General features: G+C 40.3%; 1 protein-coding gene across 3 annotated transcripts in view; it reads left to right on the forward strand.

The window, feature by feature from the left end:
* The window catches only part of ANO6 (anoctamin 6), a 196,690-nt gene that overhangs the window by 158,196 nt on the left and 22,690 nt on the right, over positions 1-15,804 (forward strand). For all 3 annotated transcript variants that reach the window (XM_047064841.1, XM_047064843.1, XM_047064842.1), the window contains 5 exons: positions 166-308; positions 2,619-2,696; positions 7,959-8,184; positions 9,228-9,397; positions 9,605-9,702. In XM_047064841.1, the coding sequence (XP_046920797.1) occupies positions 166-308; positions 2,619-2,696; positions 7,959-8,184; positions 9,228-9,397; positions 9,605-9,702 (715 nt within the window). The remainder of the gene's footprint in view (positions 1-165; positions 309-2,618; positions 2,697-7,958; positions 8,185-9,227; positions 9,398-9,604; positions 9,703-15,804) is intronic.

Consider the following 15,804-nt stretch of genomic DNA (forward strand, 5'->3'; position numbering starts at 1 on the left):
TAAAAAAAAAAAAAAAGTAACTTGTTTTTCTCTTCTAAATCGTAGTATCACCTACTAGATTAGGTTTTATTGACCATGTACAAAAGTGTTATGAGTAATTACAATGATTAATAATTCAGGACAGCTTTGTTGACGGTCCCCATGCTCCTGTTCTCTCTCTGTTAGTAACCTTGTTTCTGGAGTTTTGGAAGCGGCGCCAGGCAGAACTGGAGTACGAATGGGACACTGTTGAGTTACAGCAGGAGGAGCAAGCCCGGCCAGAATATGAGGCCCGGTGCACTCACGTGGTGATCAACGAGATCACTCAGGTAAAGTGGACGTTAGGTCGATGCACTCTAGCCTGTTTATTACAGCAGTTCTCAGCTTTGGTGGCATATTGTAATCACCTGGGTACCTTAAAAAATACCGATGCCCGGAACCCATCACTGCGTGCCCTGATGGTACTTGGTGGCCTGGGGTGTGTTCCAGGCACAGGAATTTTTTTAAAGCTTCCCTGGTGATTCTAATGTGCAGCCAAGCCAAAGAAGTATGGCTTAGAACAGTGGACATGGGAGATAAATGTGACCCTTCTTTGTTGTTACCTTTCCCGTGGCCATAGTCTGTTTCCACAAGTTGAGTAAATTATCAACATCATCTTTAAAAAAAAAAAAAGTAACTTGTTTTTCTCTTTTAAATCGTAGTATCACCTACTAGATTAGGTTTTATTGACCTAATCTAAAGTAAAAGTGGGGGGGAAAAAATTAGACCCTGACTTAAAATCTAGAAGAAAAGATGCATTGGTTTGTGTCCTTTCATTCCGGTAAAAAATGCAGAAAAGAAAAATCAGACTCCATGAGCTCGTTGTATAGGGAAGGATGCATTGGATTTTTTGGTTGATTCTCAGTTTTTCACATGCACCTTCATTATTACAGCCCCTTTTTCATCCTAGACCAGCCACCCTTTGTGCTGCACTAAAGCCTCAGCCACTGCTCCACCTTCTGGTTGGGACGCACGCGAGACTGTGCGGCTGTCATCCTCAAGTTGTAGAAAGACTAGAGGAAGAAGGGAAACAGTTGTTGAAGTCCAACTATGTTTAGGCCTGTGCTAGGCATTTTATATAATTGGAAAGGTAAATTCCTTCTGCTACTGCAAAAATAAAAATAAAACAAAGCTATACCTCTCAGTAGAAACATTCCAAAGCCAGTGAAAGATAATTTTTGAGTCATCTGCATTAGTGCTCTTTTCCATCAACACAGAAAATTTAGAGCTGATTGTTCTTGCAGTCATCAGCATAAGGACAGTCAGTTCTGAGTACGAATAATTCTTGGAAAGAAAATGCTTTTAACAAGAGCATCTGAAAATGTCCCCAAGTATAGATTTTATAAATTGAATCAGAGATTTACAGAAGGCCGACACTAAAAGGGACTGGAGGGAGCAGTTCAACCTCCTCATTTTATAAATGGAAAAAAAATGAGTTTCAGTTATCAACAGAAGGTGACGTTTGTCTTTTACAACGTAACAGGCTTCCAGCGATTCCCATTTTGTATAGTTCTCACTGTTTACTATGGAAGAGGATGGGGTCAAACCATGTGCTGTTGAAGGACAGCACATTCAGAAATGAAGGCAGAAACTTACATAAAATTAGATGTTGAAAACACCTTTTAAATACTAGGGTAGAAAAAGCTTATAATATTGGCAACAGAAAAGGTGCTGAAGAAAGACAATTTGGTAATTTAAAATTGCCAACGAGTAAGTTAAATTTCCGTTGAAACATAGCTTGCTAAAAAATTAAAGATGAAGTTTCATTTTTCTTTATCTTTTTTCCTCATTTTACTTTCATTGCTAATGCATACTCAGGCTGTAGTGTGGTAATGAAGTCTTAGGAATGAGACTGCAAATCTAAACAGCAACTTACTAGCCGAATGATCTTCGACAAATTATTTAACTTCTCTGTGCCATAGCTTCCTCTATAAAACGGGATTGATAGAGTTGCTTCCTCACACGGTTGTGGTTAGGATTAATTGAGTTAATGTGCAGAACCTACTTAGAATAGTACCTGGCCTAGAGTAAATGTAAGTATTTGTGGCTACTATTATACTATAGCTACTCTTACAATCCAGATAAATCTTGAGAAGTACTGATCTCCAGTCTTAAAAATTAAATATATTCTTATGAGTTATGGAAACTCTTAAAATTCATAGCTATGCCAAATCAATATATAAAGCTCAACCAAGAAACACATAGTAGGTACCTAGTATTTGCAGACACCGTGGAACTCACTGTCCTGCGTGGGCTCTGTGCCATCATTGCCACCATTTCTAGAATCTGAGACAAGCTCAGGAATGTAGTTTACAGCTTAGCGTTGTCAGATAGACTCCTGAGCTGAGATCACAGCAGACAAACGGTTCATTGTTCATGCTCACATTTTCAAAAACCATTAAAATGAGCACGTACTTGTTATGTGCATGTTTGAAATCAACAACAACAAAATGCAGTTATGAGTAAGGAGGCTGTTTGAAAACTAATTTTTAAAAAAATTAAGCTTAGGATTTAGAGACCATTCAGGACAAAAATCATTTCACCAGAGTATACCTTTGATTGACTAAACTTTTTTTTTTTTTTTTTTTTTTTTTTTTTAGGAAGAAGAGCGTGTGCCCTTCACTACCTGGGGAAAATGTATCCGTATAACCCTCTGTGCAAGTGCTGTCTTATTCTGGGTAAATCAGTCACAGACTTTTTAATATCTAATTTTAAATATCCTGGAAACTGAAGGTGCACTGGAAACTGGTAGTCTGATAGAAGTGTTTCCAGAGAACCACTCAGCCACCATGTGGAACAACTCTCAATATCTATCTGCTCACAGTGGTTCTTTCAGTTCCTTCCATCTCATCTTTTAGATCAGATCAATGGTTCTGGATTTTCCATTTTCTGGTGAAGAGACCAAATGGGAGGCATTAAGAATTCTAAAATTTTCCAACGGTAATAGCTAAAATAAAATGTCTAGGAATAGCCTTAAAAGGATAATAGGAATTATCAGAAAAAACGTAAAAACTACTGAGAGATACAAAAGAAGACTTAAACAAATTATTGTAGATAAAAAGATAATATACCTAGATTATCAGGACTTTTGAAATTAATTTGGGGTTTATCATTAATAAAGTCATATTAGTAATATAATAATTAGTAATATATCAAGAATTTTATTGGCTCAAAAATAGCCGAATTAGAAAATAGGACATGAAGCCCAGATATGGGACCTCCTATCATTAACAATACACAAGAAGGAAGGCATTATAAATCAGTGGGATAAGTAAAGATTATTTAATAAATGGTGATGGAACACTTGTTAGCTACTTGGGAAAGATGGAAACCATACTATTAACATATATTGTAATTCCAGAAACAATCAAAAGGTAACACCATAAACTAGAAATAAATATTGGTGAATATGTAATCTCTAGATATAAAAAGACTTTCTAAACATAACAGCAATGGAAGAAGTTTCAGAGGAAAATATTTAAAGATTTCCACACATCCGGGCACCTTGGTGGCTCAGTCAGTTAAGCGTCCTATTTTGGCTCAGGTCATGATCTCATGGTCCATGAGTTTGAGCCCCATATCAGGCACTGTGCTGACAGCCTGCTTCTGATTCTCTCCCTCTCTCTCTGCCTCTCTCCCACTTGCACTTGCTCTCTCTCTCAAAAAAATAAATAAATAAACGTTAAAAAAAAAAAAAACCTTTAAAGATTTCCACACATCAGAAATGTTCTAAGCTTAAAACAACAGAAGAAATTTTTGTTAACCAATAGGGCAAAGGTTTACTACATTCAATACATAAGAAGTCCAGATCACTTGTAAGATAACACCAAAGATCTCAAGAGCTAAGGAGGCAGAGAACATGAATACCCTTTCACAAAAGAAAAAACACCGTGGCAACTGTCAAGCCTCAATCCTAATTAAATCAGTGCACACTAAAATGAGATACAGTGTTTCACCTATCAAGTGATAAGGCTCAGTGTTTGTGAGGATGAAGTGCAGTCATCAGCTGCTCTCATACCTAAGCTATGAAAATTTTAAGCTGCTTCTGGCCTTCTTAACAGTATGACAGTAAGTATCAAGAGTCAAAAATATTCATGTGCTTTAATCCACAATTCAGCATGTAAAAATTTTTTTTTTTTTTAATTTTTTTTTTTTTTTTCAACGTTTATTTTATTTTTGGGACAGAGAGAGACACAGCATGAACGGGGGAGGGGCAGAGAGAGAGGGAGACACAGAATCGGAAACAGGCTCCAGGCTCTGAGCCATCAGCCCAGAGCCTGACGCGGGGCTCGAACTCACGGACCGCGAGATCATGACCTGGCTGAAGTCGGACGCTTAACCGACTGCGCCACCCAGGCGCCCCGAACATGTAAAAATTTTTAATCAGGAACTCTTTCAAAATGGTAAAAGTTAGTAAAGATTAATTACATACAGATTTATTACAATATATATATATATTTATTTATGTACATTATTATCCAGTAAAATCCTGGACTGCGAGTAACTTGTTCTGCAAGTGTTCCACAAGATGAGCATACATTTCTAACTTTAACTTGATAAACGAGGGATGTCTTGCATTATGAGTAGAACGTGATGCCAAACATCACATGATCACAACTGAGCCAATGGTTCTTGAAATTCGCTTCGATATGCAAGTGCTTTGAATTACAGGCACGTTTCTGGAACAAACTATGCTCTCAGACCAAGGTTTTACTGTGTATATATAAAATCTGAGCCAAAATACTCTACTTCTAATCCTTCATACAGTAGAATATAGTGCGGCCATAAGAAAGTATGTCCATGAAAATATTTGACAACATGTGAAAATGTTATGGTTATGATAGGCTTAAGGAAAATACATAAAATATTTTTTAATATGCAAACAATGCATAGTTCTGAAGGAATTATGCCTGTATATAGTTAGTAGATACATTTTTTCTGTTTCTTTTTTTCCTTTATTTAAAAAAAAATTTTAATGTTTATTTATTTTGAGATAGAATGCATGTGTGGGAGGGGCAGAGAGAGAAGGAGAGAGAGAGAATCCCAAGCAGATTCCACACTGTCAGCACAGAGCCCAATGTGAGGCTCGAACTCACAAAACTGTGAGATCATGACCTAGGCCAACCAAGATCAAGAGTCCAGTGCTTAACCAACTGAGCCACCCAGGTGCCCCTATAGTTAGGAGTCTTTCAATTATAGGTGACAGAAAATCAGTCTCCAGTTGGTATAAACAACAATAATGACAACAAAATGAACCAATAAATGGTTCCTGTAACTAAAAATCTCAGGTCTGAGGTATGACTTCCATTAAGGATAGATACTGCAGCCCAGATGACATCAAGGGCTGTGTTTTGTTCTGTCATCATTCTCTGTTCACTGGTCTCCTGGCTTGGTGGGTGTAGGCACTACCTTATAGTCTCAAAATGGCTGCAAGATTCCAGATCTCACATCCCATTCAAAACAAGAGAGGTCTCTGTTAGCAGCTTCCTTTATTGACAAGCAAGCTTCTCTTTCCCATGGACCACTAGCAGATCTCTCCTCACATCTCACTGAATTTTATTAAGATATTTCTCAATCGTTGAATCACTTGCTGAGGCCAATAGGATGAGACACCTATTTGCCTCAAACCAATCAGGATCTACCTGTAAACCCTAGGGGAGGAGGGGGTCAATCCAGCCCAAGCCATAGGACTGAAAATGGAGGAGAGATTATTCTCTCAAAGCACAATCTGGGTCTGCTTGTAAGTCTGGGAACAGATTCAGGGCAGCAAACACAACCAGTGTCCAGTATAGAGTAATTTCAAATATTCCCTAATAAGCATATATTGCTTATATTGAAGTTATAGCCGGAAAGATTCGTAAGGAGCTTAAGAATGAAGATTCATAAGGACTTCCTTCTATGAAGAAGTACTGAACCTGTCAAGTACCCTGAAGAAGTATGAAAACATACCAAGTTTACAAAAGCTCTGAAAAGAATGAGAATTCATTTCATAAACCATGTAGGAAGCAGTGCCACGTAGAGTTTAGTGTGACTCCAGAGTCTTGGAGTAACTCAGTTCTTTTCACTTATTAGTTGCTTAATTTGGGTCAAAGTCTTATTCTCTGTGTCTCTTTTTCTTTGTAAAAGATACAATACTACTTACCTCACAGGGCTGTTGAGGATTTTAAAAATATGTGCTGAGTTGAATAGTAAAATTAAAAATCTCAGCCATTATAATTAATAATTTAAAAATTATTATGGAGATCTTTTAATTTTTTTTAATTAATTAATTTTTTTTTTGAGAGAGAGAGAGAGAGAGGAAGAGAATCCCAAGCAGGCTCCGCACTGTCCGCACAGACCCCAATGCAGGGCTTAAACCCACAAACCGTGACATCATGACCTGTGCCAAAGTCAGGAGTCAGACACTTAACCGACTGAGCCACCCAGGCACCCCTATGGAGATATATATTTTTTAAATATGTACCATTTAGGGGCACCTGAGTGGTTCCGTTGGTTGAGCAGCCAATGATAATTTCAACTCAGGTCATGATCCAGGTCATGGGATGGAGCCCCATGTCGGGCTCCGTGCTCAGAATGGAATCTGCTTGGCATTCTCTCCCTCCCTCCCTCCCTCTCTCTCTCTCTCTCTCTCTCTCTCTCTCAAAAAATAAAATAAAGTAAAATATATACACATTAAATGTCCCGCATTTGTTGTTCTCAGAGAGGAAGACTGGATATACCTACTCTAATACATTTTCTTCAGCCTTGGCAAATTTTCACATATACTCACACACATAAACATGTCATTCCTTTCACAAGCATTAAACCCTAACTGTAAGAAAGGAGATAATGAGCAAAATTATTGGAGGAAATATAATGCCTTCTGTACAAACTTTAAAAGTAAGAAAAACATCTTGTTAACACTTCAGCCTCCATAACCACAGCTCACATGTATATAGTACTTTTCGTTTGCGTGGGCTTCGTGTTCTAAGTGTTTTTACCTGGAGTAATTCATTAAATCCTCACAACAGTCCTGTAAGTTAGTTCCCATGAGGATCCTTCATTACGTGGGCAAAGAATTTGAAGCCCCAAAGGTTAAGTGATTTGCACAAGGTCCCACAACTAGAGGCATATCTGGGATTTGAATGCAGGAACCCGGTTCCAGGACCCTGCCTGTTAATCACTCCCTTTACTGCTCTCCACAGGTGAAAACCAGCCTCTCTGTGTTGCTGTAAACAACAGGGCAGGTTTTACTTGGCCCTGAAATTCACATTTTTTGTAGCTTTTGTCTCTGGTAACAGTCTTCACAAGCAGTCAGACACATCGAGTACATGCTTTGGAGTAAGTCCAAGAAAGTAGCTGTAGGGAAAATAGTTTAAACACGGAATCTTTAATGTGCATTACCCAGTGGCCGGAGAAAACGTGCCTAGGGAGGAAGCGACATCTACCAACCGTGTACAAACCATGCTTCAGACCCCCTCACTGACACTGGTCTATGCAGTCAAAAACAACAGATGAGTGAAATGAATCTTGTGCAAAAGCAGGTAGGAATAACTGCCAGTTTCAGATCTTAAGATCCAAGGGGAGAAGTGTGTGAAGCTTTCATCAGCAGATACCTGTGGCCATTTCCACATTTCCTCAGGGCACCTCTGCAGGCTCCCCATCCTGTTCAGAATCTCACCTCCTGCAGGTGACCAAGACAACAGGTAGCACCTGCTGACCCTTGAACCAGGTGATCTGTTCTCTGCTGGAAGGAAACCTATCCCCTTCATGGATTATAACTGAGCAAAAACTGGAATGCATATCCTAAAGAATATCACTTCAGGATATCCCATCACCCATCACTTCACACGTGCACCTTGTCCATTTGAGCATGGGGTTAATTTTTAAGTGTAAAAACACTATTAGTGAAGTAATAGTGCTGTGTAATTAGTGAAGTGCTGTCTTTATTGTGCTTCCAGATCCTATTGATCATCGCCTCAGTTATTGGGATCATTGTCTACAGGCTCTCAGTGTTCATTGTATTTTCTGCAAAACTTCCCAAGAACTTTAATGGGACAGATCCAATCCAGAAGTACCTGACTCCACAGACGGCCACGTCTATCACTGCTTCCCTCATCAGCTTTATCATCATCATGATTTTGAACACCATATATGAAAAAGTAGCAATCATGATTACTAATTTTGGTAAGGTCCTATTATAGCTTAGGTCATTTCTAAGACATTTTTGGAACCTGGTGAGAAATAGAGACTGTCTCTTTTAGGCATTTCAATTTCCATATGTTACAAATTTTAGAAAATTTCAAGTGTAAACATATTTTATCTAACCTGTGTGGGAAATGAATTATCTACAGCTTTGCATTAGTAAAAGGGACAAAGCAAAGACAATCATTATAATGTCCAAGCTCTGTGTAAACAGATCAGTGCTGAATAATATTTTCAATTACATTAGATCACGTACCCTATTGTTGAAAGTAAATAGTCTCTTTATTACAAATAAGTGGAATAGGGTCATGGTTCCAGTGGCAAATATGCTCCTTTTTTGCTGAGAGGACAAGTAATCACAGTGTTGTGTGGCTTCCCCCCATGCTGTTCATATTAATATAGCTCTGTTCTCATCAGCTCCAGCTTTTGTAATAAATGTTTCTCTCTCTCTCTGGCTTGTATCCCAGGCAGCTGCTTCCTGGCCAGAGTTAAGCGCTCCCCACATGCTGCATATGCCTGGGTCATTCTCCGAATGGTCTGCTCAGTGGTCATCTTCTGAAAATGATCAGACTGATTTAAATTCTCAACTAGGAGGATGACCTGCTTCCTCTTCCCCAAATTCTCGTAACAAGTTCCCCCTTGTTTTGTTTGTTGTTTCAACAGTCCTACCTTATTGCAATTCAGGAAGACAAGAATATCATTTAGCAGGCTGTTCAAAAATAATTTTTTGTCCACTCAGACCTGAGAGAGAACAGCCTTTGCCCATTTGAAAACATTGGGCTTGTAAATTTTAAGGAACCCTTGAAGATTTTTGCCATGTGGGATATTGCATTCTTGGGGGAGGGGGCGGACTCTTGTAACAATGTGTGAACTTAACACAGCAGCTATATTAAGGAATTTAGAACAGCTTAAATGAAAACAGTGTGAATTGTATTTTTTTAACATGTTAACTCATGTATCAGTGTCTTCGATTAGGGTCTCAAAGCTGTTCACAATTCTAAAATCTTGCCTTTATTTAACTACAGAACTCCCAAGGACCCAGACTGATTATGAGAACAGCCTGACCATGAAGATGTTCTTATTCCAGTTTGTCAACTACTATTCTTCATGTTTCTACATCGCATTCTTTAAGGGCAAATTTGTAGGTTATCCAGGAGACCCAGTCTATTGGCTGGGAAAATACAGAAATGAAGAGGTATGAGTATAGAACTGCAATCTCTTGACCATTTAAGCTGCTTTGTGTTTTCTCCCAGTTGCCCAGTGAAGAGTTTCTTCACCGTATGTTCTTCAGATTCTTTTTGCCTCAGCAGAATAAATATCAGAAAAAAATAAAATTAATCCTTCTCGATTTCACGTTAGACCCATCTAAAATTTAAATGAGATTTTCTTTTTAATATTCCAGTGTGACCCAGGTGGCTGTCTCCTTGAACTGACGACACAGCTGACAATAATCATGGGAGGAAAAGCAATCTGGAATAACATACAAGAGGTGTTACTTCCGTGAGTATTAAGTCGTATAATCTTGGGGATATGATAGGGGATGGGAGAGCCCACCCATCCAAATCATTTGCCTATGTGTTCACACAGCTGCATGCCTACCTCTAAAATGGAGTAAACTGTATTTAGTAAAAGTCTCCAGACAAGATGGTCCAACCAACGGTGTGAACGTATCCAGTGTTTAATAATTATGTTTTTAAAAAACCTACTTCTCTCTGTTTAACTTAAATCTCCATCTGCTACACTTTATGTGTATTAGCCCATTGTTGGTAGCTGACTGATCCCAGTCCATGGAGAGTTGGCCTTTTTTGGGACTGTGAACTATTTCCCTCACTTCTCAGGACTTTCTCCTCCCTTTATAGGATGGTTTAAAAAATCAACAGTTGTGATTTGTTGAGTTCCTAGTGTGTGCCAGCCACTTGTATTGTGCTTTGTAGATCTCTCTCATTTAATTTTTCAAACAATTCTTATTTTTATCTCCCTTATGCAAATGAAGAGTCTTTGGCTTAAAGAGGTTAAATGATTTATCCACATTTGCCTTGTCCATAAGAGGCTACTGTGGGATTCAAATCCAAGATCCTAGGACTCCAAATCCATGTGCTTTCAAGAAGAGTGGTTCTCTTGTGGTCCTAAGGCACCAGGATTACATAATGTTTTAAGAGATAATCATCTAAAATGATAACCACAAATGTTTTGACTTACCATTCTTTCCCTAAGAAATGAGAACAACAGATGTTGGTGTAGGTCACACTGTCCTTTTCAATTTTCACTGAAGCCCTATCTTGTATCAAAGCGAATAGTCCAGGGCCATCTCAATTTCTGCACCTTTTCAGGGGGCTTATTATATTCATCTTTTATTGCTAAGATTGCCACCAACTTAATGGTAATAGGACAATGAAAAAAAAACCACAAAACAACACAGATTTAATATCTCACAGTTTTAGAAGTCACGAGTCTGACAGTGGTTTCAGTGGGCTAAAGTCAAGGTATTACCAGGGATGTGTTCCTTTCACAGGCTTCTAGGATGGATCTGTTTCTTTGCCTTTTCCAGCTTCTAGGTGTTGTCCACTCCTTGGCTTAGGGCTTCTTTTCTCATCTCAAAGCCAGAAATATTGCGTGTCTCTGACTCTTCTGTAATCTCATCCCCCTCCCTCTCTCTTCCACCTTTATTGGCCCTGGTGATTACATTGGGTCCACCTGCATGATCCAGGAAACTATAAAAGTCTGCTCATTTGCAACCTTAATTCCTCCTTTCCATGTGACTTTAACATATCCATATGTTGTGGGGAGTGGGACGTGGACATCTGGGGGGGGTACATTTTTCTGCGTATCACACTTAACCTTTTCAAGATAATTTCTGACTCTGAGTTTCTGTGCTCACAAAACTTTTCATCTCCTTTCTGTGTCGCCTTCCACATCTGTACTTTTTGCTCATGCCAACCCAAAGGCAGAGTGTGGTCCCTCTCCTCAGTGTCCTCTAAAACCACTCACACAAGCAGTCTTTACTGACATTTGGGACACGGAGGCAGAAAAACAACTTTATTTTGAAATAAAAAACCTCCATCTTTTAAAAGTCTTTCACCCCACTATATAACTGGATTGTGTGTGTGTGTGTGTGTGTGTGTGTGTGTGTGTGTGTGTGTGTGAGAGAGAGAGAGAGAGAGAGAGAATGAAAGAGAGCACACGAGTAGGGGAGGGGCAGAGGGAGAGGGAGAGAGAGAATCCCAAGCAGGCTCCGTGCTGAGCATTGAGCCCGACTCGGGGCTTGATCCCATAACTGTGATGAGATCATGACTGGAGCTGAAGTCAAGAGTCAGCCGTTCAACCAACCGAGCCACCCAGGCGCCCCAGGCTTTGTAGGCTTCAGGCTCTGCTGCCTGTCTTTCCCCCACCACAGACAACTTCCCTCTCTTTCTTTCTCTTCCCTCCCCTAACTTCTCCTCTCTGTTCCCCATTACCAAGTTCCTGTTCTTTCTCTTTGCAGAGCATTTAACCTCTTTTTTTCTTTTCTTTCTGTATTTGTAGAGCAGGAACCTTTAGGTATCAATGTGTCCTTCTAGATTTCTTCACCAGTCTCATCCTCCGCCTTCTGCATGTGGAGAAGTAAATGTAAAGTATCAGGGTCTGTCTCTAAACAGACACCCCCCTTTCCCACCCTAGCTCTCCCTTCTCCCCTCTCCCCCTCATAAAAAAAGGGATTCTGGTCTTAGCTATAAAATTACTATTTTAGAGCCTTACAACTCAGTAAACAACCTTACCTTCACCGAGTTCATATTCAGATTTTTCCAAATGAGTAAAAGTAGGTCATGCACAAATATTGGGTTTATATATGAGAATAAATATATCAAATAGAGGAAAGGCTTAACTCAGATTATTAAAAAGCATTTTTCTGAAGGAAGTAGGCTAATTATTTAACACTAAATTTTGATGACTAATTGGTTGTCAGTGAGCTATTTTCTGATTTCAAAACCATAGTGGCTGGATGGCAGCGGGGGTTGGGGGGGGAGTAGATTTCTTAAACTGGTACTAAGAAATTGGTATGAAATGAAACTTATTCACATGAAATATTTAAAAATAAAGGAAGTATTATGTATCCGTGGTCTCTTTATACCTGCACTTCAAGTGAGTCTACTGTCGCACATTATCGCGACCTGAACTTTTCATTTGGATATTTCTACTCCTGTCCTAAAATACTTAAGGGCAGTGTGTTTTGAGTTATCTTTCCCTTGTCTGAAAACTGGGAATGCTAGATGTTAGCACTTGAGAGAGCAACAGGGGCTCTTCTCATCTCTGCCTCTTTGCGTCTGGCTGCCAGCTTCCTTCTTTCTTTCTTCACACAAAGTGAAAGATCTATCAGTTATCCCTGCTACCCACAACTACCCTCACCCCCAAAATACACAGGGATGGAGAGAAAAGCCTTGTTAGTCGGTGACTGTTTTCACACTGTTAAAATATGTCAAAACGAGCACAGTGAAATGAATGTCACCACAAACTTAACCTTCTTCCACCCCCACACCACCTGAGGTCCTTGGCAAGGACCCTTGGAGCAAACAGAGCAGCACATCTGGCACTGTGACCCAGCTTCCTTTTGGGGTCCCACTAGCACCTAAATCGGTAGCTCGTATTTAGTGGGCGTGCTCTAGTGTGAATGAGTGACTCCCATCCTTCAGATACAGCACATCAGCAAAGTAACAGAGTTGTTTGTTTGTACCCAGAAAGCAAGTTCAGAGCCCTTTGGCCTTCCCAGCCTCACTTAGTATTTTGATATTTGAGGCATTCCTGGGAATTCTGTTCCGTATTTGACAAAAGGCTGACACAATCCCTGCATTAAGCCATTCACTCTGGAGAAATTTATATGCTAAAATGTTAAGTAAAATAATTAAATATCCAGAATGCCAGTAGCATTGTTCTTTGGCATTTACATGATGGAGGGCTGTAATTTTCATCCTTTATATGTTTTCTGTATTTTCTACAATGGGTATGCACTACTTAAAGCAGGAAAGTGAGCTATTACAAGGGAAACTATCCCTTCTCAAGATCTGATTTGGCTAGAGGATGAACCAAAGATACACTGAGAGAACTCTAAATACAGTTCTCCCTCACTATCCATACTCACTCTTTTTTTTTTTTTTTTCCAACCTTTATTTATTTTTGGGACAGAGAGAGACAGAGCATGAACGGGGGAGGGGCAGAGAGAGAGGGAGACACAGAATCTGAAACAGGCTCCAGGCTCTGAGCCATCAGCCCAGAGCCTGACGCGGGGCTCGAACTCACGGAACGCAAGATCGTGACCTGGCTGAAGTCGGACGCTTAACCGACTGCGCCACCCAGGCGCCCCCTTTTTTTTTTTTTTTTTTTTTTTTTTTTCATACTCTTTACATTCAGGAACAGTAAAATAGATTCAGATAGTGAAGGATGCTTATAATCAAAATTAGCAAATGGAAATACTGTAGAATATTCTACACAGAAATTGTGATTATCTGTAGTATGTGGATTAAATATGATAGTAAAGATACAAAGAGAAAATGAGGTGTAAAGTGCTTTATACCATGCTTTACACATAATAAGGACTTATGGAAGGGTAACCTTTTACAATGCTGTTATTGCTAATGTGCATGGTAAATTCCTAAGAAAATTGTGTTGTAAACCCTGCTAGCAGAAGAAAGATCCTACCCTTGTCTAGCATCTGTATTTTTAAAAAGCTCTCTAAGTAATTCTCGTGTGCAGTCAAGATTGAGATCTCTGCACTAGAATCGGTTATAGCCCACTAGAAAACCCAAAAGACCACCAACAGTGATGGATGGATGACAGCCCAAGATTTCCTACTACAGATGAGTGGTTCAACTCAGGAAGACTGAACAAAAGGCTCAGCCTGGAGCTCAGAAAAGAAAGCTAGTCAGAAAGACTTCTAATATGACCTATTACAGGTGGAGGAAGGCAGTATCTTGAGAGAGGGAAGTACCAGCCGAGCCAGTCATGCGAGTGGTTGCCGGGACAGAGGTTCCATCCTCAGTCCAAATTGTAATGGATTTGGGGCCCTGATAGCAAAAGACCTGCTTCTCTGGGGCTTGGAGACGGTTCAGTCAAGAGGCTGAGGCTGGAAGTGTGAGGCAGAGCCAAAAACAAAACAGTAGAAACCAGGAATCTCGTTGGATGTCCTGAAGGGTGATGGATGTGTCATCGTTGATGCCACCTGCCTCACAAGGGTTCTGTCATGTGTAAAACTGCAGGTTCCCAGGCCATGCTTTAGACTTGACTGATGCCAGAGCTTCGGGTTGGGATACAGGAAATAGCACCAGCAACAAGCATTCTGGGCCATTCGAAGTGCTGACGTGAGATCCACTGATCCAAGCATTTTCGTCCCCTAGTCAGAATCCTAAGTAGCTTACGCTGTATTTACAGTCATCCTGGCCTCAGCCAGTTAGCCTGTACTGGACAAAAGAAAATCCCGTGAAGGGGGTTTTGGTGTGTTAGGAAATGTGCTAAATATTTTACCTGTTCTGAATTAGTTAATCCTGACAGAATTTTATCCTGACAGGGTTTTATCACCCATTTTATTTGAACTTGACTGAAGTTAAATAGTAAGCATTGAAGTGTAGATTCACATTCAGGGGTGTCTGAGACCATGTCCCCTCCACTTTCCACAGCCGCCTCCTGTGTCCGTCATGTCATAGAAGAGAAAGAAATGGGAAAAGATTGTGAAGCCAGGGGCACCGTCTGTTGTAGAGAAATCTCCCCTTTGTAAACCTCGGGGAGTGGTCAGTGAAGTTGACACAGACCAGCCAGCAGTGGGAAACCTAATAGCATAATGAGCTATTTGTAACGCATATCTCCGTGGGGGGCAAGGGGAGTGCACACCCACACAGGTGCGTGTGCAACACACACAGTTGTCTTTACAGTAGCGTGAGGCCTTCTTATTTCCTGAATTTGAAATCTGTACAAATATATTGTTTAATCAGCCAAAGCTTGGCCCAGACATTTGTATTTGACGTTCTTTGCTGCTGTTGTGCCTCTTCTGGTGAACTCCATGAGTAGACCACAAGCCAGCTGTTGCCTTAGGGGACAACGGTTCTTCAGGCTACAGGTGCACACCTCATTTCACTGCCAGACTTCAATTTATTTTCAGCAAAAAGAGCCATAGAAAAGGGGGAAACATTTATTTGGAGGCTTTGAGAAAGAAAATAACATATAAGACAAGAGACGACTCTGTGGGGCCAGTGTCTGATAGAGCAGAGCACTAGGCTGTGTTTTCAGCCAGCTGTGCACTGACTTCGGGGAGGCATTTTGCGTCTCTGGTCCTTGATTTGTTCAGCTTAAACTAGGGTCTTGGACCTGTTTCATCTAAAATGAAAATACATCACTTTTCTCTCAGAGCCCTTCAATGGCTCCCTGTTTCCCCCAGAGTAGAAAATGCCCAGATCTCCACAGTGGTCTCTTAGGCTCCCCACTCCTCAAAACTTCCAGCCTGGTCTCCTGCTAGGCCTGGACCACACCAGGCTCCATGCTGTCTGTCAGATGTAGGAGGCCTGTTCCTGCCTCTGGGTCCTGTAGTTGCCGTTCTCTCTGCCTCTTCATATTTTTATTCAAATGTCACTCTTGGTGAGA

Source organism: Lynx rufus, unplaced genomic scaffold (genome assembly GCF_022079265.1).
Source record: "Lynx rufus isolate CCGP_SWC_20201006 ecotype Redwood Valley unplaced genomic scaffold, mLynRuf1.p SCAF_7, whole genome shotgun sequence".
NCBI lineage: Eukaryota > Metazoa > Chordata > Mammalia > Carnivora > Felidae > Lynx > Lynx rufus.